This window comes from Mus musculus, chromosome 19 (genome assembly GCF_000001635.26).
Source record: "Mus musculus strain C57BL/6J chromosome 19, GRCm38.p6 C57BL/6J".
In the NCBI taxonomy this organism is placed as follows: domain Eukaryota; kingdom Metazoa; phylum Chordata; class Mammalia; order Rodentia; family Muridae; genus Mus; species Mus musculus.
This window is the reverse complement of record NC_000085.6, coordinates 44,529,748-44,555,770: the sequence shown is the minus strand read 5'-3', so window position 1 is coordinate 44,555,770 and position 26,023 is coordinate 44,529,748. Positions and strand designations below refer to the sequence as shown.

The 26,023-nt window shown below is 47.6% G+C and overlaps 2 protein-coding genes across 3 annotated transcripts in view; both read left to right on the top strand.

Moving 5' to 3' along the window:
• Window positions 1-328: 328 nt before the first annotated feature.
• On the top strand, window positions 329-7,200 carry Ndufb8 (NADH:ubiquinone oxidoreductase subunit B8). Of its 2 annotated transcripts, none has more exons than NM_001347447.1 (5): window positions 329-454; window positions 714-840; window positions 2,003-2,102; window positions 2,918-3,073; window positions 5,551-7,200. In NM_001347447.1, the coding sequence occupies exons 1-5, from the start codon at window positions 370-372 to the stop codon at window positions 5,554-5,556; spliced, it is 474 nt and encodes a 157-aa protein (NP_001334376.1). In that variant the 5' UTR covers window positions 329-369; the 3' UTR covers window positions 5,557-7,200. The 2 variants fall into 2 exon arrangements, with proteins under 2 accessions (NP_001334376.1, NP_080337.1); NM_026061.3 differs by lacking the exon at window positions 5,551-7,200 and adding an exon at window positions 5,359-5,531.
• A 2,722-nt stretch (window positions 7,201-9,922) lies between these two features.
• Window positions 9,923-26,023, top strand: part of Sec31b (Sec31 homolog B (S. cerevisiae)) — a 28,892-nt gene continuing 12,791 nt past the window's right edge. Inside the window, exons 1-10 of the mRNA NM_001033343.1 lie at window positions 9,923-9,983; window positions 11,959-12,070; window positions 12,382-12,505; window positions 19,518-19,713; window positions 19,971-20,066; window positions 20,940-21,083; window positions 21,388-21,530; window positions 23,078-23,177; window positions 23,316-23,477; window positions 24,001-24,090. Coding sequence (NP_001028515.1) covers window positions 11,992-12,070; window positions 12,382-12,505; window positions 19,518-19,713; window positions 19,971-20,066; window positions 20,940-21,083; window positions 21,388-21,530; window positions 23,078-23,177; window positions 23,316-23,477; window positions 24,001-24,090 — 1,134 coding nt within the window. The 5' untranslated portion in view covers window positions 9,923-9,983; window positions 11,959-11,991. The remainder of the gene's footprint in view (window positions 9,984-11,958; window positions 12,071-12,381; window positions 12,506-19,517; window positions 19,714-19,970; window positions 20,067-20,939; window positions 21,084-21,387; window positions 21,531-23,077; window positions 23,178-23,315; window positions 23,478-24,000; window positions 24,091-26,023) is intronic.

Here is a 26,023-nt window from a genome sequence, read left to right as displayed (position 1 = left end):
GATCAAACAAAACCAAGAGCTAAATGTGAAAAAGGACTGTGTGTGAGGACAGAAGGCTGGTTTTACTTTGCACAGCGGTCTGAGATATTCGGCTGGCGCAGCCCCGAAAGGGCCTCAGTCGGTTGAAGGCGAAAAGGAATACAGTAACTTGCAATATCAAGTAAGCAGTAGCTTTGTTTTCTCTCCTTGCTGTCTGTCCTGGCACCTCATCAGCCGCTCACCGTCCAGGCTCTACAGCATATTTAAATAAAGCCCGCCCAGCTTGATGCCGGGACTTCTGCGCTGGCTTCGGAGATCGCCGTTTGGCCCGACTCAGCCACCGTGACCCGCTTTTGCGCATGTGCAGAGTGAACCGCGGAGAAGGTGAAGATGGCTGCCGCCCGGGCTGCGGCCCTGGGAGTCCGATGGCTGCAGAGGACAACCCGGGGCGTGGTGCCACTGGAGGCACGGAGAGGTCTGCACGGTGTGGGAAGCGGGTGCCTGAAGTTTACTGCTTCGGGATGGAGGCATCCTTGGGACGGTGGCGGAGGTGTCCTGGCTGGGGGTAAGGGGTGGGAGGTCGCGGTGGATTCGTGTGCCCAAAGAAGGGATACAGGGTTGCTGTAGTCCGGCAAGGTGCGAAACGACAGCCTCTGCAGTCACTGCGGCTTAGTCCTTTCTGGGTGGGCGCCTAAAGCACCGTGTCCATCTGACCTGCATCCCTCTGCGTCCAGCCTTCCATATGACCAAGGACATGTTGCCGGGGTCATATCCTAGGACCCCAGAGGAACGCGCCGCGGCCGCCAAGAAGTATAACATGCGAGTGGAAGACTACGAGCCATACCCCGATGATGGCATGGGGTGAGTGAGGTAGAGGACTCGGGTCAGGAGCGGTGAAGGCGGTTGGATTGGGTGGTGCGACCCAGGCGTTTTCTCCCGGATCCTTGTAGTGACCCCTCAGAGTCATTAGTGCGGGTGCTTTTCTAGGTTGGGGGAGGTGGGAGTGGGTGGCTGAGCCGCTGCAGCCGAGAAGACTTCCATTTTTTTTGCTTGGCTCAGGCTGTTTGCTCAAATGAGGAAGCCGAGGTTATCATAGCTCCCTCGAGGACTCCAGAATAGTGAGATTCTTCCATGGCTCCATCCAGAGCACTGCGTTTCATTTAGATTGAGCATCTGCTGGGCTCAGGTGCTGACCAGGCGGGAGCTGGACCCCTGTCCTGAGAACCTTGCTGAGGTTGGGGTACTCTATATTTGTGTATGTCTGGCTTTTTTGGGGGAGGGGGTTGTTTGTTTGTTTTTTGCCATTAGGCATATGAAAATGTCACTGATGGTTAAGCAGATTACACTCCATGTCAGCCTTCATTCTTCAGTTGGTGTTAGTCCCTTCTGGCCCTCTATCTATCCCCTGTAACAAAGTTAATTATGAATAGTGGTTAAACATCATCGTCACTTCCTGTGTTAGCATTTTTCTTTTCTTTTTATTTTCCAATCATTTTTTTGACACGTGTCCAGTTTCCATTGTCTGTTTTTTACTTTGTTGTGGACTAGAACAGCCTGGGCAGTAGTCTGTATAAGGTGACCTTGGATTTTTAGGGGGGAAAACCAAGTTAAGGGAGACCTCCAAGGAGGTGTTTGAAGCATGAGGGTATACATCAACTTGTGGTTAAGAAACATAGTAGCTATGGAGAAGAAAAGCCTTTTCTAATGTGTACCTATTTTGTTTTATCCAACCAATATGGGTGTAGTTGATTGCTAAATTCCCTTTAGTTCTGAGTTGTGTGACTTTTCTTTGTAAGAGAAGATAAGGCCATATTGTTTCAGGATTTGACATAACCTCTAACTATATTTTGGACCTCTTTGGTTCTGTGCTTAGTGCTAAGACATCTTGATTTGGGGGCAAGTTCTTCTATTCTAAGTGATGTAGTTATATATATGTCGATTTGTTTCTGATCTTTGGGGCGAGGGCTTTGAATTGTCAGGGACTACCACAGCCCTTTCCAGAGGTTCTCGCTGTCTCTCTCAGGTATGGCGACTACCCGATGCTCCCCAACCGATCACAGCATGAGAGGGATCCGTGGTATCAGTGGGACCACTCAGAACTCAGGATGAACTGGGGTGAACCGGTGAGAAAAGGATTACCCTTCCCTTCCTCTCATTTCCTTGTGTTTTCTCGGGGTGTTTTCCTCAGTGCACATGGTGCTTTTTTGGCTAAGCTTTTCTGCTCAAGGGAGCAAGGTCCAGTGATCTGAGACCTGAAGTTCTGCATATGGTACACAGGATGGAACTTACCGGCATACCCAAAGCCCTGTGTACTGTGACCATTGTGCGGGTCATGCTTGACCTACTACCTTTGCTGGAGCCAGCATTCCTCTTTAAGGCTGGCCCTTGTGTGTCTTGGACCTGGCTCAGAATATTGCCCTAAGAAGGGTATTGCTTCTTTGAAGCCTTGTATCAGGCTCTGTCCATTCCAGATTGCCTGTGGTCTTAGTTAGGATTTCTGTTGCTATGATGAAACACCATGATCAAAAAGCAAGTTGGGAAGGAAATGATTTATTTGGCTTACACTCCCATATCACGGTTCATCTTTTAAGGGAGTCAGGACAGGAACTCAAACAGGTCAGAAGCTGGAGAAAAGAGCTGATGCAGACGCCATGGAAGGATGCTGCTTACTCGCTTGTACCCTGTAGCTTGCCCAGCCTGCTTTCTTGTAGAACCCAGGACCACCAGCCCAGGGATGGCACTGCCCACAGTGGGCTGGGCCCTCCCCCCTCAATCACTAAGAAAATGCCTTACAGCTTGATCTTATAGAGTCATTTTTCTCAACTGAGGTTTCCTTCTTTCAGATAACTCTAGGTTATGTCAAGTTGACAAAGGACTAGCCAGAACACCTGTCTTTTGCAAGGACAGTTTGTGACAGTTATGTGCCTTTCTGCCACAGATACACTGGGACCTAGACATGTACATCAGGAATCGTGTGGACACGTCACCTACCCCTGTGTCCTGGGATGTCATGTGTAAACATCTCTTCGGCTTTGTGGCTTTCATGGTTTTCATGTTCTGGGTAGGGCACGTGTTCCCTTCCTACCAGCCTGTGGTGAGTATCTCATGTGCTCTCTGAAGCACATTCGCCTCCTTTCCTGAGGGAGTGAAGTTGCTGGGGTAGGAAAGTAGCCAGTGCCAAGTTTGGCTTCCTAGAGTTTTAGACAAGAGAAAGATGAAAGGCCTGACCCTCCCGCCCAACAGGCGTCAGAGCACTGCTCTGCCCCCCACTGCATGGACCAGATAACCGAGGAGACAGACTTGAGCACTAACTAGTGGCTGAGAATGTGGAGGCTAACCTTCAGTTTCCATCTGAGGACAGTCATCACCACTTATACTTTAGTAGTAACCAAGGACTCTGGAGCTGAAAGCTCATCCGGTACTGAACAGTGAAGGGCACTTTCTGCAGGGTACTGGAAAGAGTTGTGATCCAGAGCATCCAAAGGACATAGAAAGTATACTTCCCAGCTTAAAGGCGGGAGGAGGACCCCTTAGGTAGACATAATAATGAGCATCATGTTAACATGTGTGTGCGAGCCTGGCACAGCTTGTGTTCATCCCCCTACAGTGACTACAGAGCGGGATGACCCATGGGGAGGGAAGAGGATTAAAACTAGGGGACAGGGCTAGAGAGATGGCTCAGTGGTTAAAAGCACTGACTGTTCTTCCAGAGGTCCCGAGTTCAATTCCCTGATGGCTCACAGCCATCTGTAATGGGATCTGATGTTCTCTTCTGGTGTGTCTGAAGACAGCTACAGTGTACTCACATATGTAAAACAACAACTACAACCAAAAAACTAGAGGACAAAAAAAAAAAAGTATCTGAGTCATGAGAGGTCAGAGAACTATGAGGGACACGAGAGACAGTAGGAAGGGGACAAAGGGTGAGTTAGGTGATAATAAAAATAGGGCCAATGAGATGGCTCAGTGGGTAAAGGCACTTGCTACCAAGCCTATTGACCTGAGTTCAGCCCTGGGACCCCCATGGTAAAAGGGAGAGAACTGGCTCCTGTGCGCTGCCCTCTGACTGCCACGTGAGTGCCGTGGTGGCAGTGTGCCCACACATTGAGATAATAAATAAATAAATGTAATTAAAATATCCAAAAATTTAAACCAGCCTTTAAAAAATAGTTCCTAAATAACCAGCTACATAGGTTCCCTAGAGAACTCCCATACATTCATATTCCTCGGTCCTGGTTCTTAGAAGTCCTAATTCTATGGCTCTACAATAGGCTTCTAGAATCAATATTCTCAACAGTTTCTAGGTAATTATGAAATGCATTAGGAATTGAAGATCACTAGATTATGAGGTGAATTGATTAGCTCTGTTGGGCAGCTTTTATTGCAGAGCTGAGGATTTGAACTTGATGGCAGAGTGGTGTATTAATCAAACAAATATTTATATAACCTCTGCTATGTGCCAGATGCAGACTGGGCTAGGGGGAAGGAATACAGGGATTTCTTGGGCTTCCTCTAGTACCAGGGAGCCATCTTTGTTTGTGACAAGAAGCTTGGCATGATACGGGCCAGGCCCTTAGGAAGGTTAGTCTAGGAGTGTCTCCAGGGTGTTTGGAGGAGAAGAACTGCAGACAGGGGCGGCAGTCTTTGCAGTTGGCTGCCCAGTGCTGCCTCTGAAGGGAGCTGGCAGAGCATATTCACTGACACAAGCCTTGCTAAGCCCCGGGGACCCTTTGCTGGAAAGCATGTGGGGCTGTGGTGAGCACTGACTTCCCTTCAGGAGAGCAAGGAACAGTGTGGCCCTTCCATTTTTCAGTTCTGTAAGCACTTCACCCTTTTCTCCTCCCTCTGAGCTGTGTTCTCTGACAGCTGTTTGTTGGTAAAGCCAGCAGCCCCGAAAGCACGTTCCAGCCGCGTCTCCTCTGCTTTCCCCCACACTGCTCCTGCACGCCTCATTTGCCAGGCCACTTTAGTGGTGGAGTCATTAGAGGCTGAGTGACTTAGAGGAGATTGAGTCTGTCTCGACCCTGAGAGAGAGGGAGAGGGAGAAGGAGAGAGAGGGGGAGAGAGAGCGAGAGCAGGATGGATGGATGGATGCACCATCCCATTTAGAAAGCTTTGGCTTGGACCTCCCCCCTCCACTGCTCACTTGCAGGGCAGACACCACTTCTCTAACAACTTAGGCTCTCTCTGTGCTGCGGGTTGAGCATGGCAAGAGCATCCCTCTGCCAGTTTGCTCAGCTGGGTCTGACCAAAGGCTACTATATGCCCATTTGCTCTGCGTGATTGTTAACTCAAGTAGGGTGTAGTCAGGTACTGGCTGGCTGGCTGTTGTTCTTGCTGACCCTTGTGCTTTTTTCTGTTTTCTGTCTTCTTCCTTAGGGTCCGAAGCAGTACCCTTACAATAATCTGTACCTGGAGCGGGGTGGTGATCCTACCAAAGAGCCTGAGCCCGTGGTTCACTATGATATCTGAGGAGGCTTGATGGGCTTTTTGCCCTCGTTCCTAGAGGCTTAACCATAATAAAATCCCTAATAAAGCTCAGTGCTCTGGTTTCTGTGTCTCTTTCTCCAGGAATAGTCACTGCTGTGAGGATCCAGGTCCTTGTCCTTCCCTCTACGTGCTGCCTGCCTGCATTCCTGTTTTCCTGCTCTGAAATTGGAAGGATGGGAAGGAAGGTTAGGAAATCAGTGTAAGAAAATCATAGGTCATCTCACTGGGGATGGGAGAGTGGTTTTCAGCTGCAGTCGCACAGCAGAGAGTGAAGGATCCGCTGTTGCCCATTTCCAGGGCCAAGAGGGAAGGGAGGTGCTCTCTTCCCAATTTGGAACAAGATTCACTTTCCTTAAAAACCATTTTTGTGGAGCACATCTATAATCTTAGCATGCAGGAAGCTGAGGCAGGAGGATTGCATGTTTGAAACCGGTCTGGGCTACACAGTAAGGCTATCAAGACCACCCAACTTTTAAGTAATACTTGTTAGATTTAAAGACATGTGGTGTGTGCCTATAATCCCAGCACTTGGGAGGCTGAGGCAGGAGGATCTCCATGGGTTCAGGACTAGTCTAGGCTATCTAGTGAGTTTGAGGCTAACCTGAACTATATATAGTAAGGTGGTTTCAAAACAAAGACCATTATTTAAACTCTTAAATAAGTTTTAAAAGAAAGTAAGGCATTTCAAGCGATGGAACAGTAGGGAATGCCTGGTCAGATCTGTGGCATTTCTTCATTCCCCCTTTCAAAGCAAGTTTTCTAAAACAGCTTCTTAGTAAGTTAGCATTGTCCGTATTTATGAAATAAGGGATGCGTCCAAGCTCCAGTGACAGCCTTACAAGAAAGCTATTTTCTAAAGAGATCTATTTTCTAAAGTATATGTTGTCAACCACAAAGTATCTACAGGCATCATTGAAGAATATGCAAGGACATCATGGCCACTTTGCCTAAAGGGTACATGTGTCACTGAGAACTACTCCAACCCTGACCTCTAGTTGTCACCTTTGGAGGTAACAGTCTAAAGTTCTCAGATTTATAGTGTTTGCTCAGATGGCTTTAATCCCAGCATTAGGAAGGAGAAGCAGGAAACATCTCTGAGCTCTAACTCAGCTAGTGAGGTGCTGTCTCAAGAAGCTGGCTCCACTGGGGAAATAGGGCTTAGGGGTACTGGGTGCTCTCCCAGCACCCACATGATGGTTCACAACCATCTGTAACTCACTCCTCAGGACCTGACACCATCTTCTGATTTCCAGAGACACTGCATGTGGTGCTCAGACATTCAGGCAAACACTCATAAAATAAAAAAATTTAAAAGGTTGGTTGTGGTGGTACAAGCTTTTAATTCTAGCACCTGGTGGGTGGGACAGAGGCAGGTGGATCTCTACATAGTGAGTTTCAGACTGACCAAGGTAGAAAGACCCTGTCTCAAAAACAACAACAAAAACCCAAAAGGATTAAAAAGTATAGCAATCAGATTAAAACTTATAAGAAAGCAATAACAGTCACCAGGATGGCCGTGGAATAACGGACAAAGTAGCCACATTTGTAGTCTAAGCCATAAGGCTCGTTGAGTAGAAGTGACTGGTGCAACCACTAAAAAGTCTTGGCTATGGGGGCTTCCAGGCAATCCAAGCAGATATCTGTTAACCTTCAAGGAGGGTAAGAATTGGTGGAAGGAACCATGGTGGCTCATGCCTGAAACTCAACCGAATAAAAGAAATGGTGTAAGTATGGTTTCTGGATTTTGTAAAATTGTGTGTGTGAGATATCCAAAGAGGATGACCTGAGTACAGTGCCTGTCGAGTTTCCCGTGACCACTGACCGAATGTCAGCTCATCTGCAGTGGCAAGTGAGTCAACACACACTCTGTTTAGGGGGTTGCTTCTTGACAAGAGTCTTACTATGTAGCTTTGGCTGAGATTAAAAGTAGAGTGTTTTCTTAAGGTAACTTCATTTCCTTTGGAAACCTGACCCATAAGAAAAATGTGTTTCTCCTGCATCAGTACAAATAAACCCATCAGACTTAGTCACTATTTTATTGCTCCGAAGAAAGACCATGACCGTAACAACTCAGGAACAGTTCATTGGGGGTGTGCTTACAGTTTTAAAAGCTTGGTCCATTATCAGCATGGTGGCAAGCATTGTAGGCATGATGATGGAGATGTAGTTGAGAGCTGCATCCTGATCTGGGTTGTGAGTGGGTAGGGAGGACGGATGGATAAGAGTCTGACTGGGCCTGCCATGGGCTTTTGATCTTAAACCCCACCCCCATTGACATACATCCTCCAACACGAACATGCTTCCTTACCTTCTAACCCTTTCAAAGAGTCCCACTCCCTGGTGACCAAGCATTCAGGTATACGAGCCTTTGGGAGCCATTCTTATTCAGACCATCACATCATTCAACTTAGATATGGGCTCCATTAGTGGATTATCTGGGCAGTTAAAAAGTGCAAAATTAGGGAGTGGAACTGAAAACGTTACTTTTTGAAGAATTCTTAGATTTATTGCGGGCTGCTGAGATGGCTCAGTTGGTAAAGATATGTGGTGAACACCTGATATCAATCTTTAGGCCCTACATGGTTGGAGGAGAAAATCCATTACTTCAAGGTGTCCTCTGACCTTTGCACATGTGCTATATATAGTGTGTGTGCATCCACACTTGCACACAGAATAAATGTCATTTTAAGAAGTTTTTTTTACAAAGATATACTCTTTAATCATCTCATTCTTAAATATTTATTTATTTATATGAATGTATATGGCTGTGTGCCACCAGGAAATGATGTTGGATATTCTGGGACTGGAGTTAGGCAGTTAGAAGCTGCAATGTGGGTGCTGGGACTTGAACCTTAGGACTTTAGTGCGATTTCTTTTGTGATGCTCCATCAGTGTGGTTGGTACTTCTGCTTTATTCCCTAATTTGGGAGTACTTTCCAAGGTTCAGCTGTGTGTGTGTGTGTGTGTGTGTGTGTGTGTGTGAGAGAGAGAGAGAGAGAGAGAGAGAGAGGAAGAGAGAGAATCTCCTGTAGCCCTGGGTGCCCTTGAACTTGCTGGGTAGCTTGGGTACCTGAAGATGACCTTGAACTTTTGACCCTCCACCCTGAAGCCACCACGACTACTGGTTTCTCTAGTGCTGGGAAATAAAACCAGGGTTTCAAGCCTTAGGGCAAGCAAGCACTCTCAGCCAATCCACACCTCTAGTTCCTAAGGCTCAGACCTTGTTCACTCCCCAACTCCACCCCCATCACCGGCTCACCTGTGATAGGACACTTAAAAAAAAAAAAAAGTTAAATGTTTAGTTGTAGCAAGAATGGTCCTGGCACAGATGGTGCCACACATGGGTGTCTATCTGGTTTCAGAACTGCCCATCAGATAATGGGCACCCCAGTTTCAGAGGTGACCCGGGTAGAACTCACCATGCATCAAGTGGCACTTTTGAACCAACTTGGGCATCTTCACCTGCCACAATTACCTCCACAGTTATCTCAACTTGAAAAGCATCTGTGATATCTTCACATTCTCTTTTCCTCTGCCTCAAGGTTTTAACTCTGTTATCAGCGACACCGGGTCTCCCTTGCTCTTGGGCCCCGGCTGTCTTGAATCCTTTCCTTTCTCAGTCAGGAGAGCCAGGGCAGCTCTCCTTCAGTCACCAGTATTAATCCTGACTTTCTTCACCGGTCCCTGGGCTGCTCTATTCCTCTTGTAATTGGGTCCCTGCCTTCCTCTCTTTTTTCTCCAAAGGGATCCATACTGCCAGATACAAAATACAATTGCCACTAGTGCCTCTGACCCAATAATTTTCAGTAATTCCCTGTTAACCGCAGAATTAATTGGTATTCCACAATTTATCTATCAGTACTTGTTCTTGATCAGTCTCTTTGACTTACTGTATGGGAAATGCCAGCATGCCCATTAGCTGCTTTGGCCCCCCTTTTTGCTGAAATATCACCTAGTGTTCTTTCAGCTCCAAGGAGTAATGCCCATGTCATGTGCCTGAAATCTTCCATGAAGTGCCTGGTTCACAGTTGTCTCTTTTTCCACACACAGCCGTTAATCAGTTTGTGGACACCCTCTACTAGTAGGCTCCAGTGTGCACCACTACTATTTACAACCTCGATTGCTTTTTAGCTAAATAGATCACACTGAGAGCTCATGGGCTTCCCTCACTTTAATAACTACATAATAAATTGAATTAGTGTTTTCCCTTTCTATACACAGGAGCCTGACTCAAATAGAATAGACTAGCATGTACTGGTGTGGGGGCTAGAACTGTGCAATCCCAGGGCAAGTGAGGCAGGCCCTGCTGGGAAACCTCTGCGCTATCGCTCTCGGTGCAGATTAGTGTTGAGGAGCTCAGCTAGGCGAGCAGAGGGAGTGGGTCGCCAGCTGTGGCCAGGGCAAATTGACTTTTGGCCCTCGGCAGCCGCCGTCCGCAGCGCGGTGCGCCCTTGGTTGGGACAGGACCGGCCCAGGCGGTCGCCTGTGACCCCTGACCTGGGCGCTCGGAACAGGTGGGTTTCCCCTGCGGGTCTGGGGTCCCGGAGCACCGCTCCTCCCACGGGAGGACGCCGGGGAGCTCGCCTTGACCACACCCGGGCTGCCACGCCTCTGGAGCACCAGTACGAATCCCCCCAGCTGGACCCGGTCCCGCTCCCCTTGCCACACAGTGTCCCCAACCCCGCCGAGGTCCAGCAGCGCTGCGCGCGCCTCCGACTGCCCCCCAAGCCTTGACTTGACCGGGCCCTCAGCCTGCACACTGTCGCGGTGCCCTGGCCAGTGGTAACTGACCGTCAAGCGCCTTGTATGGCAGTCAGCAGGCGAGAAGCCGTGTTGACCTTCTCCCTAAGGACTGGACTGCCAAGGGTCGTCCTCCCTGATAGTGGTTCCCCGACCCTATCAGCCCGCCACTGCTCTGGCTGTTCTGATCCTAACGAGGGTTTTTCTTATAAAATGATGCCTCAGAGCAAAGTGGATGAAAAGAGCATTTCTCAGCCGGGCGTGGTGGCGCACGCCTTTAATCCCAGCACTCGGGAGGCAGAAGCAGACGGATTTCTGAGTTCGAGGCCAGCCTGGTCTACAAAGTGAGTTCCAGGACAGCCAGGGCTATAAAGAGAAACCCTGTCTCGAAAAAAACCAAAAAAAAAAAAAAAAAAAAAAAGCATTTCTCCCGTCCTTCTGTCAATGGTTTAAGCACGTCATGAAAGCTTTGCTTAAATTAATATAATGGTTAAAAGCACGGGGTTTACATTGCGGCTTAGCCGGCTGTTTTCTATGTAAAACAAAGTAACAATTTATAGAAATTTCTAGTTGTGCCTGGCAAATGCGCTGTTGCTGGTCGCTGCGCTTCTGTACAGGATGGTTCTGACCAGCAGGTGGCACTGGTGACGAAATAGTGTAGTTCGCTGGTCACTGATAAAGCGGAGCTTCAGGAGTTTAGAAGCTCCCAGAAACAAGCTTAACTGACAGCCCCAAGCTTTTTTCAAGCTGGAAAGTACAATAGAGATTAAGTACTATTATCGCCTGCTTTTATAGGTGAGGCTGACCTGACTGGGTTGCTCAAGCAGGTCACAAATAGTTCTAAGTGTCCTTCTTTACCTTTCAGCCCTTTCGCTGGCCCGTGAGGATGAGACCTTGAGTATACATTAGAAGTGGAAATCACAGAGTTAAAATGAATGCGGTGTGGGGGCTTCACACTTGCCAAGTAGAGACAGGACGATCATTCTCAGTTACCTAGCAAGTTTGAGGCCAGTCTGGGCTACGGGAGACCATGCGCCCCCTCCCGCAAAAGGAAAGGGTCTGAAAAGATGGCTCTGTTGGTAAGAGCACCCGCTGGGTTCCCGGGGCGCTCACATTGTAGCTCACAGCCATCTGTAGCTCCAGTTCCAGGGGCTCCAACACTCTCTTCTGGCCTCTGAAGGCATTAGGTACCCGTGTGGTACACAGACATACATGCAGGCAACACACACACATATCTATGAATGTTATAATTTTAAATATATTAAGATAAGTTCTTACTTTGTATGTAGTCCACGCCAGGCTTGCCTGAACTTATGATTCTAATGCCTCAGCCTCTTGAATGCTTGGATCATAGATGTACATTATAGCTAGAAATATTTAATTATCCATTTCCCTTGGGAATTGGTACTCAGAGGACAGATGTGTGTCAATGACATAAATACAGGGTTCCCTGGCACAGATACAATATTTAAAACCAAGGGAATCAGGCAACGTCACTGAGAAATTACCTAGTTTGATGGTTATTGTCGGTAGAACTGTAGTAACCAATGTTGATTAAAGACCTTGGGAGTTTAGATAATCAGTTTTAGCCATTGGGTAAGCGAACTGTCAGATGAGCTTGTTTTTCTCATTCTGTTTTTTGCTGGACTACTTCATCTTGTAGAGAAGAGAGACCATCTCTGTGTCCACAGACGCTCCCTGGATCACTGGCCCTAAGATTTTTTTTTTAATTATTATTTCTATTTTTAGTGGGCCAAAGGTCATATATGTTTCCCGGAAACCATGAAGTTGAAAGAACTTGAGAAGCCAGCTGTCCAAGCGTGGAGCCCGGCCAGGCAGTACCCTGTGTATCTGGCCACAGGTACGATGACACGACAGACCAGGAGCTACTAGAAGTCAGCCATCAAAGGAAAACTCAGTATCTAGAATTCCTTAATGACCATGAGAGACAGCTGTAGGATTATGTCAGGTTGGGTACCTGGTAACAGCCTTGGACTAGGGCCTGAGGGCGGCACCTCATGCTTTCCTTGCGGTTACCTCTAGAGAAAAGGATGCTCCTATCTCTCTTCTGTTCTGTTTCCTCCCCGCTCCCTAACCTATTAGTACCCAGTATTTTCCCATGCATACATTGTTGCTCATTTGCTGCCTCTTCTTTCCTTTCCATGTGACTAGGAACATCTGCTCAGCAACTAGATGCCTCCTTTAGCACAAATGCCACCCTGGAAATATTTGAGATTGATTTCAGGGACCCTTCTCTGGACTTGAAACACAAAGGAATTCTTTCTGTCTCCAGCAGGTACTATGTTGGGTCTATGAGTGGGTATTCAGGTCAGACCCTGATGGATATACTGATAGAGGGTCCTAGGGGTGGTGTGTGCAATTCAGGGATCATGGGGGTGAGAAGTATGGGGAACAGGAGTTATGTTTCAGAGGAGGTCGTGCTGGTCAAAGGGACTTGAGAACTAACCACTTTCACCTTACTAGGCAGTGGCAGCAGCAGCAGCAGTATCAGGCAGCGTGCAGGTGATAGAGCTATCTTGCACAAGCCAGGACTACCTGTATCAGGTCTCCTTTTGAACCCATGGACATTGATTCCTCCCTCCCTTGGCTTTTGTTAGGACAGCAAGCTTACACAATACCACACTCTTCTGCCAACAAGGAGGATGACGAACGATCTCTCCTCATGGCTCTTGGGTGTTGATTGGGTGTCGCAGGTTTCGTGGCTCTTGCGAGCTGGATGCTCTGCTCGTAGGTTTCTTGGCTGTCTTGTGCAAGAGCAATGAAAAGAGGATCATTGATCCTCTCCTTTATAATGGCAGAAATGGCTGCAAGAAATCCTTGAGGAGCTTGGTAGGAGAGCACTATCACTGGGACCCTTCAGATTCTACTCAGTCCTCAGAATAAGCCTGAATTAGACATGCCACTACTTCCATTTTACATGGGCGATGGAAGCCTTAAGAAGGTGGACTTGGAATGGAAGCATGTTCCCATCTGAGTGCCAAGTCTTCTTCCTAGTATGTCACAGCTTTTGTCTTTAGACAAAGTCTTGCTAAGGCTGGCTTTGAACTCACTGTCCTCCCAACTCATCCTCCTGAGAAGCTGGTATAGATATGTCTCGCTGTACCTGGCTCTATTCCTTTTTAAGGGCTTTGTGGAAAATGGCATGTATAGCCTGACACAATAGTCAGCAGGTTTTTGTACTGTCAGGAAAAAAAGTGTAAATATTCACTATAGTCCACTTCATATTTAATAAGTAGTATACACGTTACCACACTACTGATCTTATATAGATATCAGGTATCTATATAAAATATGTAAGTATTTTTCTTATAGCTCAGGACATTTTCTTGACCGCTTTAACCTAGAGATTTTTGGTCTCTATTGCAGCCTTCCATCTGATAATTGGTAGGCCCCTATTCTATCTTCCCTTCTGCCAGTCATCTTATGCATTGCTGTCATGGAAAGCACAGTTGTGTTGGGTTGTAGCCTAGCTGTGATGCTAATTAAGCTGTGTGCTTTGGAGTGAGTTACGTTGGTTGCCTTGTATTTTCTCACTTACTTTTGAAGAAGAAGAAGAGATCATACAAGATAATTTCTTTTTCTTTTTCTTTTTTTAAAAGATTTATTTATTTATTATATGTGAGTACACTGTAGCTATCTTCAGACACTCCGGAAGAGGGCATTAGATCTTGTTACGAATGGTTGTGAGCCACCATGTGGTTGCTGGGATTTGAACTCAGGACCTTCGGAAGAGTAGTCAGCGCTCTTAACCGCTGAGCCATCTCACCAGCCCATACAAGATCATTTCTAAGACCCTGCCGAGACATGCACCCAGATCGTACATCCAGTCTCTCCCCACTTTCCCTGTGGGATTTCTCTGTCCTTTGTTTCCCCTTAAAATTTCTTAGGAGGGCTGTCAATGTGGCTCATGAGGAAAAGGTGCTTGCTGCAAAAGCCCAGCAACTGGAGTTCAGTCCCCAGAACCTACATAACGTGGAAGGAGAGGACCAAGACCATGATGCTGTCCTCTGACCTTCACATTGGTGCTGCAGCACACACACCATGAAAACCACAATATTAATAATAAAAAGATTTAAGAGCCGGGTGTGGTGATTCACGACTTTAATCCCAACACTCGGGAGGCAGAGGCAGGCGGATTTCTGAGTTCAAGGCCAGCCTGGTCTACAAAGTGAGTTCCAGGACAGCCAGGGCTATACAAAGAAATGCTGTCTCAAAAAACAAACAAACAAACAAACAAACAAATAAATAAATAAAATTTAAGCCCTCAGCCCTTCTAGGGGTTTGAATGAAAATGGCTCCTATAGGCTCTTACAGAATGGCACTATGAGGAGGTGTGCCACAGACTGGACTCAGTCGGTCCCTCAACCTGTGAGAGAATCAGGGTTCTGGTACTCAAGTGGACAAAGAGTCTATGGGGTGACAGACACCAGAGAGAGTATTGGATCTGAGTGCAGTTTCTCAAAGTGAGCATCAGACTTATATTACAGAAGAAAGCAAGGAAGCTAAGTGATACATCAAGGTACATTGAGGTTACAGAGGAATGCATACATAAAAGCTGACAGGAACCAGGCAGTGTTTACAACTGGGATAAAAAGCAGCCCCACCTAAGGTCAGCTTAGTCCTAGAAGCCAGGGGCAAGGCCTTTATGCCCTTGCCATAGTTCCAATTCTAGTCTTTTGTATAATCCACCTTCTTCCTAGGCCATTGTAAATTCCTGTATATGGGAGTGACTCAGCTGTTATTCTAATTATTTACTCCAGTTCCTTCTTAGACCACAATCTTCCTTCTTCCTAGGCCATTGTAAATTCCTGTATATGGGAGTGACTCAGCTGTTATTCTAAGTTTACTTTGTAGAACTAGTCCTGAGATTTCTAGTTCTTATCCAGTAAATTGTAATGCCTGACTCCTTTCACTATCTACACTGGAGGCATTTCTTCTGAATGAGTAGCATTCTTACTAAATTAAAAACCCAAGGGCAGCTCAACGATTTCCTAGGATATTGGAACACTGGTGGAGGCCAATCTAACGTAGCTATATGTCAAATCATTCCTTGGAGGCACTTATAATAAAACAATACTGAAGGAAAGCACACAGATCCATTCACTGACTGATGCAGGGACAAGTTTAGAGCATTCATGCTATGGGATGCAAAGACTCCAAGAGACTAAGTTTCCGTAAAACTGTTTGCCTCAGAGCTGTGGCCAAGCTTTTGGGCCTGTCACGCAGTTTCCACTGGAGTGGGTATGGCAGAGATGTGGCCTTGTTGGAGTAGGTGTGGCCTTGTTGGAGGAAGTGTGTCACTGGGGTGGGCTTTACAGTTTCAAATGCTCTAGCCAAACCCAATGTCACTCTCTCTTCCTGCTGCCTGCAGATCCAGATGTTGAAATCTTAGCTACCTCTCCAGCACCATGTCTGCCTGCATGTCACCATGCTTCCTGCCATAATGGTAATGGACTAAACCTACGAACTATAAGCCATCTCTAATTAAACCTTGTCCTTTATAAGAGTTGTTGTGGTTATGGTGTCTCTTCACAGCAGTAGAAACCCTAACACCCTCCCTCAAAACCCCACTCTTGTGCCTTTTCCTATCAACAGACTTTCTTCCCTCTGCTTACTCTTTTCTTCACACCCTCAGTCAGATTTGGGCCCAGACACTGCCCCGTCTTCTTTCTCCCTCAGTCTACGATGCTTCTGAGAAGTACTCCTAACTAGAAACATCTGCTGGAAAGCAGTGTTCTGAAGTAACCCATAAGGGTAACAGTAGGGCCAGCTTAAGCTGTGGAGAGATTGAAGAGATGGATCGGGCACTGAAGCATGTGCATCGAAGAAGCCATCTGTGGTTTGTTAGACAAATCTTACTGTGGAAGAAGGAGTTTGGTGAGAGTCTTCTCATGTCATTCCCTGGTGGGTAGAGGCTATGGCAGAATGAGGTTGGAGGTCATTGGTTGTCCTGCTGCTCTCTTCCTTCTGCTTACAGAGACTCCAGATCTCTGAACATTTGTCGAATCTCCCCATCCTAGAAGAACCTGGGAGAAAAAGGGTGGTTTGTCTGCTCTTGTTGTGCCTTTAACTCGGTTCTCTGCATTCTTGGGGAATACAGTTGGCCTGTCTTTGAGTGCTAGGGGGCAATACACACCAAGCTGAAAAGAAAACCATTCCAGGTGCTTCTCTTAGTGGATCTGTCCTCAAGACACACCTTCCTTAGAGCAGCCTCAAAATCATATAGCAGAGAACGTGATCTTTATTCTTCCATAAACCCAGGTTCAGACCTCAGCTCTGCTGTCTTCATGGGCACAGCATCCAACTTCTCTGACTATGCTCTCCACTATTAGTTCAGGATATGAAGCAGAAACAGAGCAATGTCTGAGCATGTCAGGCATTCCGAGGAGTGTGTTGCTCCCCAAAGGCCTGCCCAGCCTGCTGCCAGTCTCCAGTTGGGCCTGCGCTCTCCACTCTGCTTCTTAAGGAGACTGGGTTCTCCCAGTTCTTTTGCCCCAGATGTGGAAAAACTCTTCCTCACTTTAGTGAGCTGTTATAAGGTTGGGATTTTTTTTTTTCAAAAGGAACTCAATTCAACGAAAGCAAAATCTCGAATGAAGAAGTGAATAAGATGGGGGCTGGGGGTATTATCCAGCAGATGTTAGCAGTCATGAAATGCTAAGTGCTGGCCTCAGATAAGCTCAGGTGGTCCAGCCTCCTGACCATGTGGGCTTCAGTTTGTTGTCATCTGCAGCCTTTTCATTTAGTCATCCTCAGCCATGAGCTGGCTGCTAGGACTGCTCCTGCCTAGGAACTTCAGTGTCCTCTTCTAAGCTGATGTATCTGTACACCGGTTCTCAGTCCGGCCTTGAGTCGCTTCAGAACGTCTGTTTCCGTGGAGATTTGGTGGTGTGTCTCTTCTCTGGACCTTCTGATTCCTGGCCCTTGGTAGGCATAGTGAGGCCTGTGCATTCTTTAGATGTAGCCCATCAGAATGCTAGGTGCATCTTCCTCAGAGGACGCCATGCATCCTTATATTACATTCATGGTTTCCCTACACAAACATGTCTTCTCCTCTCTTCTTTAACCCCACTTCCTGTTTCCATGATTAATGCCATCATTTTTTACCTTTAACTGTATGTCCCTTTTAGAAATATTTTTTCGTTTTAGTTATGCATCTGTGTCTGTGTGTGGGTGTGTACATGTGAGTGCTTGGTGGTCCCTAAGGAAGCCAGAGGTGTTGGATTCCCCTGGCTGGGTTAACAGGCAAGAGCAGTGTGTGCTCTTAACCACTGAGCCATCTCTCCAGCCCTTGGCTTCATTTTCCAAAATTCCAACTTACAAGGAAGACAAGGCAGCTATAACGAGCAGTCACGTAACCTTCACTTGAGGCCACGGTGTAACAGTCTCCTTCCGGGATTAACTGGCCACAGGTCCCTGGTCTCTCGGGTGTTTTCTAGCACAGCCTCTCCAGGAGTTGGCTTCACCGCGCTAACAAGGTAGTGAACAGTAGAAACATACTTGCTGCGGCGAGTGTAAAGAACCAATTTGTCATACTCTGTATTCTGCCTCTCTGAGGTAATTCTCTTCTCCTACCACAGGGTGATTTCTTCCTGAGGCTTCAGGTACCTTTATTCTTATCTACATGCCCTGTGCTCTGATCTCACTGAAGCCTGTCACCTCCCATCTCTGGTTCCTGTGCGACCTGTGTCTTCCCCTCCTCTCTGTAGTTGTTTACCCACAGTTCCTAGATGCCACTGACACCCTCTTGAGTCTGTTTGGACTTTTTCTTCTGCCCCATGGAGATGGCACCACTTTAGAAAGCTGTTCACTGTCCGGTGAGGTGATAGCCCCAGAGGCACGTCCATCCGTGGTGTCACCCGTCGTGTCAGCCTCCAGTTCTGCAGATGCAGCCCTGCCTGGGCCACTGTTCTTGCCAAGCTGGCTCTGCTCAAATGCCTGGTAAACAAATTCTTGCTCTGTCAATTCCCGTTCAGTTGGCTCCCTTGCCCATCAGGGTGTGGAAATGTTCCGTTGCACCTAGGGATCTTGTGACATTTGATGTGAAAATATGGTTAGACACAGTGAAATCGAGACAGGACCCCATCCCCCAACACTCTCAGGCCTGAGGATTTCAGATGTTTTCCCATGGTGCTTTGCATGAGACCCAGGCCTTTTGGTAGGAGATCTAGGGTTTGTCTTTTTCTTCTGTGCAAAACGCTGGTACTGTTGTTTGTTTGTTTATTTGTTTGTTTGTTTGTTTAGAAACACCTCCAGAAAGCCAGGAAAGTGTTTCCCTAGTTGGGTACTTAGTATTTTGTGCCTCTTTTTCTCCAAGCTGACCCATTGCAATTGCATGTCGGTTCCATTGGGTTAGCATATGGGAAAGGCGGGGAGAAGCGAGGTCCTAAGGCTTTTTCACCTTGAGTTTGAGATGGGACAACAGTTGTTTGAGGGAGCTGATTGTGACTTCTTTATAGAGCTGCTAAATATTAAACTAGTGAACACATGTAAAGCACGTAAAATCATGTCTATTATGTGACAAGTTGTCAAGAAATGAGGTTGACTTTTTTGTTGTTGAGATTAGGTTTCATGTAGCCCAAGCCGGCCTTGAACTTGCTTAATTACAAGATCCTGAATTCCTGATTCTCCTGCCTCCATTTCCCAATTACTGGGCTCACAGACAGGATCCCATGCCGGCCAGGCTGTATCACTTGACTATTTGAGCAGTAAGGACTACGTGATGGAGTCCATTTGCAGTAGTTATCAGTCTCTATGTAGCCTGACTTTAACTTTAAAACAAAGCAAAAGAACAACACTCCCATATAACCTAGATGGTGACTTTCTGGATTTTAGTTTCACATAGATGAAGTATTTTTTTTCTTTTTCTTTTTAAAGATTTATTTATTTATTTATTTATTTATTTATTTATTTATTTCATGTATGTGGGTACACTGTTGCTGTCTTCAGACACACCAGAAGACGACATCTGATCCCATTATAGATGGTTGTGAGCCACCATGTGAATGCTGGGAATTGAACTCAGGACCTCTGGAAGATCAGTCAGTGCTCTTAATCGATGAGCCATCTCTCCAGCCTGGAGTATTTTTTTTTTCTTTCCTAAAGAAAGGGCAAGTCTGGGCAGGGGAGACTTCCCTTCTGGGTCTGGAGCAAGAAGAAAATAGACAAGCAGATACAGGCTTGGGCTGGGGAAGCCTGCATGATAGGAGAAGCTGGCGAAGATGTCTGTCCTCTGCATAATGACATGTGCCTGCCTCGGTGCTGAGACTGATTCTTTGCCTTTGTAGGTTTCACAAGCTAATATGGGGAAGCTTTGGCAGTGGGCTTCTGGAAAACTCCGGGGTTATTGCTGGTGGAGGAGACAACGGCACACTGACTCTATACAATGTGACCCACGTCCTTTCTTCAGGGAAGGAGCCCCTGATTGCCCAGAAACAGAAGCACACTGGAGCTGTCAGAGCCTTGGACTTTAATCCTTTCCAGGTACTGTGTCTTAGCTGACCAGACCTGGTCAAGGCATGACGACGCATGTCTGAATGGAAGCATTCTCTTGTGGCCTTCAGGCTGTGCCTCTGAACTGTAATGGGAGAGGCCCTGGGTCTACCAAATGCAAGCCTCCTCTTTCTCCTTTTCTGAGGTGGGAGTGTGTGTGTGTGTGTGTGTGTGTGTGTGTGTGTGTGTGTGTGTGTGTGTGTGTGTGTTTGGGGGTAGGTCTTTAGAAATATCTTTTATTCACACAGGGCAATCTCCTGGCCTCAGGAGCCAGTGACTCTGAGATCTTCATTTGGGATTTGAACCACCTGAGTGTCCCAATGACACCTGGACCCAAGTCACAGGTGAGGGGCTCCCTCCTCCCTCTGACCTGGGGCTGCCTCTTAGGGTGTACAGCCAGGTTTTCCCAGGTAAAGTTTGGAATTGTGGAGCCAGCCGAGTAACAGAGATTTCCAGCTTTACCACTGGAGGGCAATAAAACCCCACAGATGGACAGGTCACCTAGTAGTCAGGAGAGAGGGCAGAGCAGGTGGTTCACGGTGGTCAGTGCTGTTCAAAGAATTCCTGGAAAGAAGTGAAGGGCAAGGGGGGACAGAAGACACCAAGACAGGCAAGGAGTGATATGTATCATAGTGGTGGGGAGAGGGCTGGCTAGGCCCTGCACTCCGCAGAGACGAGAGAGCAGATTCCAGGACACACCAGCATTGTTTTGTTGTGGGAAGGGGCTGTCTCTGAGTGCGGCTCTCAGGTCTGGTTTGCCTCTGCGTATGCCTCCTCTGTCAGTCTGCAGCTTGGATTACCTTTTTGCTTTTCTGTGTCTTGTGCTTCATCATGAAGTAAATGTGGGTTGGTTGGCACTTGTTACCCTGAGAGTCATACGGTTCTTCCTGCCTCGTTTTCTCAGGAGCTCTTTGTTTCCTCTCTCAGATTTCTCCTCCTCTGTCCTACAGACGAGGGTTACTTTTCAACCTTGACTCTATACTTTTAAGAGAACTTTGGCTTAGAGCTAAAGCCAGGTGTGCCAGCTGTTCCCTCCCACTTCTGTACCCATAGCTGAAGCATCTTTCTTGGAAAATGTAATCCCAGTTCCTAAGGCTATTAGCAGGAGGAATCTCCTGCCTCCTTTCAGCTTCCCCTGGGCCGTTGGGAGGAACAAAATGGTAGATGTCGCTTAACTCAGGTGATGGCAGGTTGTTTCTTTCACCATCTTGCCTCAGAACCCCCCAGAGGACATCAAGGCATTGTCTTGGAACCTCCAAGTCCAGCACATCCTGGCTTCCGCTCACCCCAGCGGCAAGGCGGTGGTGTGGGATCTCAGAAAGAATGAGCCCATCATTAAAGTCAGCAGCCACAGCAGCAGGGTGAGTAGTGACCAGGACACGGGCCTCACGCCTGCAAACACTGGGCTCTGCTCTTGCTCAGGGACCGGGATCCACTTTCAAGTGTGGATGCAAGCTCCCATAGCAGAGTTCTTATAAACAGTGAATGCTTGAGAAGCCAAGCAGATGACCTGGGTTTTGTCACATTCTGTGTTTGTTCGTGGCCTCCACTTACTGCCGAGGAGACACAGGGTACCCTCAGAGTAGTCTCATTCCAATTGGGCAGAACGGGTTGATAATCTGAGAGGTTCGATGCATTACCCACTGGGATCTTCTTTGTTAACAGATGAACTGCTCGGGCCTGGCCTGGAACCCAGACATAGCCACTCAGTTAGTGCTGTGCTCAGAAGACGACCAACTCCCGGTGATTCAGTTGTGGGACCTGCGCTTCGCTTCGTCACCCTTGAAGGTGCTGGAGAGCCACAGCAGGTAGCATCTCCAACCCTGTTCACACATGTGGGCCTCATTTAGCCACGGACATCTTCCATGGCTCAAAGACATTGCAGAGAACACAGCTGCATCGCTAACCAAGAGGAGTTCCTTTGGAGCCTGGGCTTATGGGGGAAGAGCTGGGATTCCATGTAACCCCCAGAGATGGGTCATGAGAAATATTTGAGCCAGTTGACCCTTGTTAGTTTCTATTACTATAATAACTACCCAAGGTAATCAACTTATAAAGAAAGAGCTTTGTTCTCTGTTCATGATTGATTAGTGTCCTTACTTTGGAGACTTTGATGTGGCAGCAAATTACGGCAGGAGCGTGTAGGGAGAAAAGCCACTCACCACAAAGCCAGGGAGCAAAAGAGAAGTAGGAAGAGGTCAGGTCCCAGCATCTCCTCCAGAGCCTTCTTTCAGAGACCCACAGACCTCTCACTGCTACATCTGTCCTGTACTGGGAGGGTCCTAGGTTCTGCTCTGAGAACAGTGTTCACTTCTCTGAGTGGAGAGCCTCCTGCCAGACCTCTTAATAAAAGCAGCTTGGTTCCTATCGCTTCAGGAAGATCTGTCCTGACGCTGTTGCTCTTGGGCCCACAGCAGAGGAAGCAGATCCACAGCGTATTTTAACCAGAGGGCCATGTTGTCTTTATTCCTCCTTTAGCGCTCTCTCTCTCTCTCTCTCTCTCCCCCCCCCCTCTCTCTCTCTCTCGTATGTGTGTGTGTGTGTGTGTGAGTGTGTGTGTGTGTTTGTGTGTGTGTGTGTGTGTGTGTGTGTGTGTGTGTGAGTATATTGTTCCTTAGGGGATGTCGACATGTTTATTGAGACAGTCTCATCACTGAGTCTTAGGCTCTCCAACTAGGGATGCTCGCTTAGCCACTCAACCCCAGAGATCCCCTGTGCTTCTGCCTCCCTAGAATTATATGGACTTACCAGGTTTGTCACATAGGTGCTCGGGACCCACCTCAAGTCCTCACACCCAGATGGAAAGCATTTCACCAACTGAAGGGTCTCCCAGGTCCCTCCTTCAGGACTTTTGAGAGTTAGGTCTTTAATAGGGGACTAAAGGCATCCCAGGAACGGATGTTTGTGTGATTCCTACTAATTCACAATTCTCCTCTCATTGCTGAACATCAGCAGGGTGGAGCAGTGCATAGCGCTCAGGGTGTGCTGTGGACTTTGGCTAGGCCACTGTCTAACAGCTACTCACTTTTCAAAGCTTTATTCTCTCTTTTTTTTTATTATATGTATTTATTTATTATGTGAGTATACTGTAGCTATCTTTAGACACTCCAGAAGAGGGCATCAGATCTCATTACGGATGGTTGTGAGCCACCATGTGGTTGCTGGGATTTGAACTCAGGACCTTCAGAAGAGCAGTCAGTGCTCCTAACCACTGAGCCATCTCTCCAGCCCGCTTTGTTCTCCTCTTTGAAAAGTTCAGTTAGCTCATCTGTGCAAGCCCTATCTAAGACATACAAGGTGCCCACTCAGGGCTGGCATTCCACAAACACCGGCTCCTCTATATTTTCATGTCTAGGGGCATCTTGTCGATGTCCTGGAACCAGGCCGATGCCGAACTGCTGCTTAGCACTGCCAAAGACAGCCAGATCTTTTGCTGGAACCTGTCAAGCAGTGAGGTAGGCCGGTCCTGCTGTGGGCGTGCTGTAATGGAGGTCTGATGGCAGGGGAATCCCAGCTACGCGTTCCTATGTCAGTTACCTACAGGCCGGTGTCTCCTGAGCTGTGTTCCTCACGGTTGCGCTCTCTTGTGGCAGGTGGTCTACAAGCTGCCCACACAGAGCAGCTGGTGCTTTGATGTTCAGTGGTGCCCTCAGAGCCCTCCCGTGTTCTCTGCTGTCTCCTTCGATGGCTGGATCAGTTTGTGCTCTGTGATGGGTAGGAGCTGGGAAGCCCAGCACATGAGGCAGGCTGACAAGGTTTGAAGGGCTTGGTCGAGAGTGCTGGAGGGAGGAGCTTTCTGCAGTTGGGGGATGAGAGAAGGGCACATAGCTTGGGGAAAAGGGGAGCACTTGAAGAGAGGGAAGCAGGCTGTGGGTTTTAGAGGCAGTATTCTGTATTAGGTCCCCGACTTCCCTGGAAGAAGCCACTTTACCCCTGTTATTCACGTTGAACCTGTATCTCATAGTATGGGCGACATAGTTCCCTCTCTGCTGTGTATCTACCTTATGTCTCACTCCAATGTAGACTTTAAATATCGCTATCCAAGAGGCCCAGACACCCGAGTCTCCCATCCACTTTTAGCCTCAGCCTCATCTCCTAGACTGTGGGAGTCTGCCCCAGCGAGGCCAAATTGCGCATCACAAGGATTCATCCCAAAATCGAGTCTGTAGGACGAGTTCCTCGCTGAGATGTCTCTCAGTACTGGTGGCCTAGGTGGCCTTTCCCTCTAGATTTCCTCTTCCTTTAGCAAAGGCGAGCCTCTCCCCCACCCCACTGCAGGTGCCTGAGCAGGTGGCCCAAGCATCACTCATCCCTCCCTTGAAGAAGCCTCCCAAGTGGATGCGAAGGCCGGCAGGCGGTTCATTTGCTGTAAGTGTCGGCGGCGGGCGGGCATGTGCGGTGCTTTGTGTGCAGTGCCTCTCCTGTGCCTGACAAGAGGTTTGTTCCCGGTACCTGCTTGGATCAGGTTCCGCACCGCCTCTCAAGCAGGTGCATAATGTGGCTCCCCCCACCTCTCCCCTCTCTCCATTCTGCAACCCGGCTCGACCTCCTGCTTACGGTGAGAGCCTGAGACCCTTTCTGAGGTTTCCAGAACTCTTAGATGTCTGGCCTGGCGGCAAGGAACATAGGAAGGAAAGGAAAACACAGATTTTATCCTGCCATCCATCTACTCAAAGGTTCTGAGCTTTCCCTGCCTTAGAGACCTAAGGCTAAACATGCTCCGGCCCCACTTGCCTTCCCCATGACAGTTCCCTTCCCATTCTCCTACGTACCTTGTAGTCCAGTTACGTGTGACTCATTTCATTTCTGCCCCACGAACAACTCCTCACCCCTCTTGTATCTTATCCGCCAACTTCTCCCGTTTCCACTGAATCCCGGGGTGGACTTTGAGGACCTCACCCTTAAATATCAACCTCTTCCTCCGTCCTTAATCCCAGTTAACCTCAGCTCCATTCTATTGAGATTTTTATTCCTGTAATTCTGTATTTTATATGGCATGTATTATATACAACGTATCATATGTGTCTGGAGACCCTAATAATAGACTCTGCAAGGCTAGGTTCTGCCTTGTTGGTTTTTATCCCCCAAGAGGAGAGCTTTTCAAACTCTAGTGTGAATAAAGGTCACTTGGGGATCTTACTAAAACTCAGGTTCTGGTTCAGTGGCTCTGATGTAGGGCTCAAGAAGACCAATTTCCCAGCAAGTTTCCAGATGCCATCTTTGCTGCTAGTCCGAGGACCAATGCTTTGAGGAGCAAGAAGGTCCTGAAGTGCCAAGCAATGCTTTAGCTACTGGATTTGATTAGGAAAAGGATGCATAAGAGGAGACGTTCTCACGTTTACAGTCAGTGGTTTTCTTACAAAGAAATGACTAGCATGCTCAGGAAGGAATGCCTTCCTAAATACCAGGAGTGGACACTGCGGGCGTAGCTCAAACAAAGGCTTAGCATGCCCGTGGCCCTGGACTAAAATGCTCAAGCACTGTCACTGCCACCAGCAGAAATGGCCACAGTGCTGGAGTGAAGAGTTCTTGTCATAGCTCTGTTGTTAGTTAGGTGACTCTGAAGAAGGATTTCAGTATCTTATTTGTAAGACAGAAGTAGGAGGGCCAGCACAGCATGTTTTACCAGTGCCAAGTGTTAATTAATAATTTAAGTGGTTTTTGTGGCGCGCAAAGCTGCAGTCTAATGTTTGTTCTATAGGTAAGATGATTCTTACTGGAAAATTCACTAAGGGAGTGGGGTTTAGGAAGGGAAAGAAAGACTAGTTAGGGACTGGAGCCGTGAGCCAGTCCTGGTAACACACTGGACTGACTTGAGGGTTTCAAAATGACTGATGTTACCCTCACCCAGCTTCTGGTATTATTGTCTGGGGTGTGGCCTGGTGACTGGAGAGCTCTCCGGGACTTGTACTGTGTGGCCAGGGCTGCGAGTGGTCAGAGAAAGAATTGCTAAACCTCTGATGTTGTGCCATGTGCTTGATGTAAAGTGTCAGATCCGTCTGATGGCCTCAAGTGGAGTGGTGTGATAGGTAAAGGCCCAGAAGCGGGTGAGCTGGGCGATTTGGGAACGTGGAACACTCATATAAATGATCAAGAAGATAGATGCTGGGGCAGACATGTTTGGCCCTAACTTTTAGGGGTTTCATGCATTTCAGAGGAGTGTAAGTGTTCTTATGTGGTCTGCCAAACCATTATACAGTCTAGGGTAGCAATAGGGTGCTGTGAACAATGGGGAAGGCTCTAAACCTTGGATTGGCAGACTGGAAAAAGACAAATGCTAGCAAGCACTCCAGTGACATAG

What these genes read in the sequence shown, in the direction of transcription:
- Ndufb8 (NM_026061.3), top strand. Translation starts at nt 370, where the DNA reads ATGGCTGCCGCCCGGGCTGCGGCCCTGGGAGTCCGATGGCTGCAGAGG. An exon ending in GCCACTGGAGGCACGGAGAG is followed by an intron (nt 455 to 713) that starts GTCTGCACGGTG and finishes CTCTGCGTCCAG; the next exon opens with CCTTCCATATGACCAAGGAC. An exon ending in GGATGAACTGGGGTGAACCG is followed by an intron (nt 2,103 to 2,917) that starts GTGAGAAAAGGA and finishes TTTCTGCCACAG; the next exon opens with ATACACTGGGACCTAGACAT.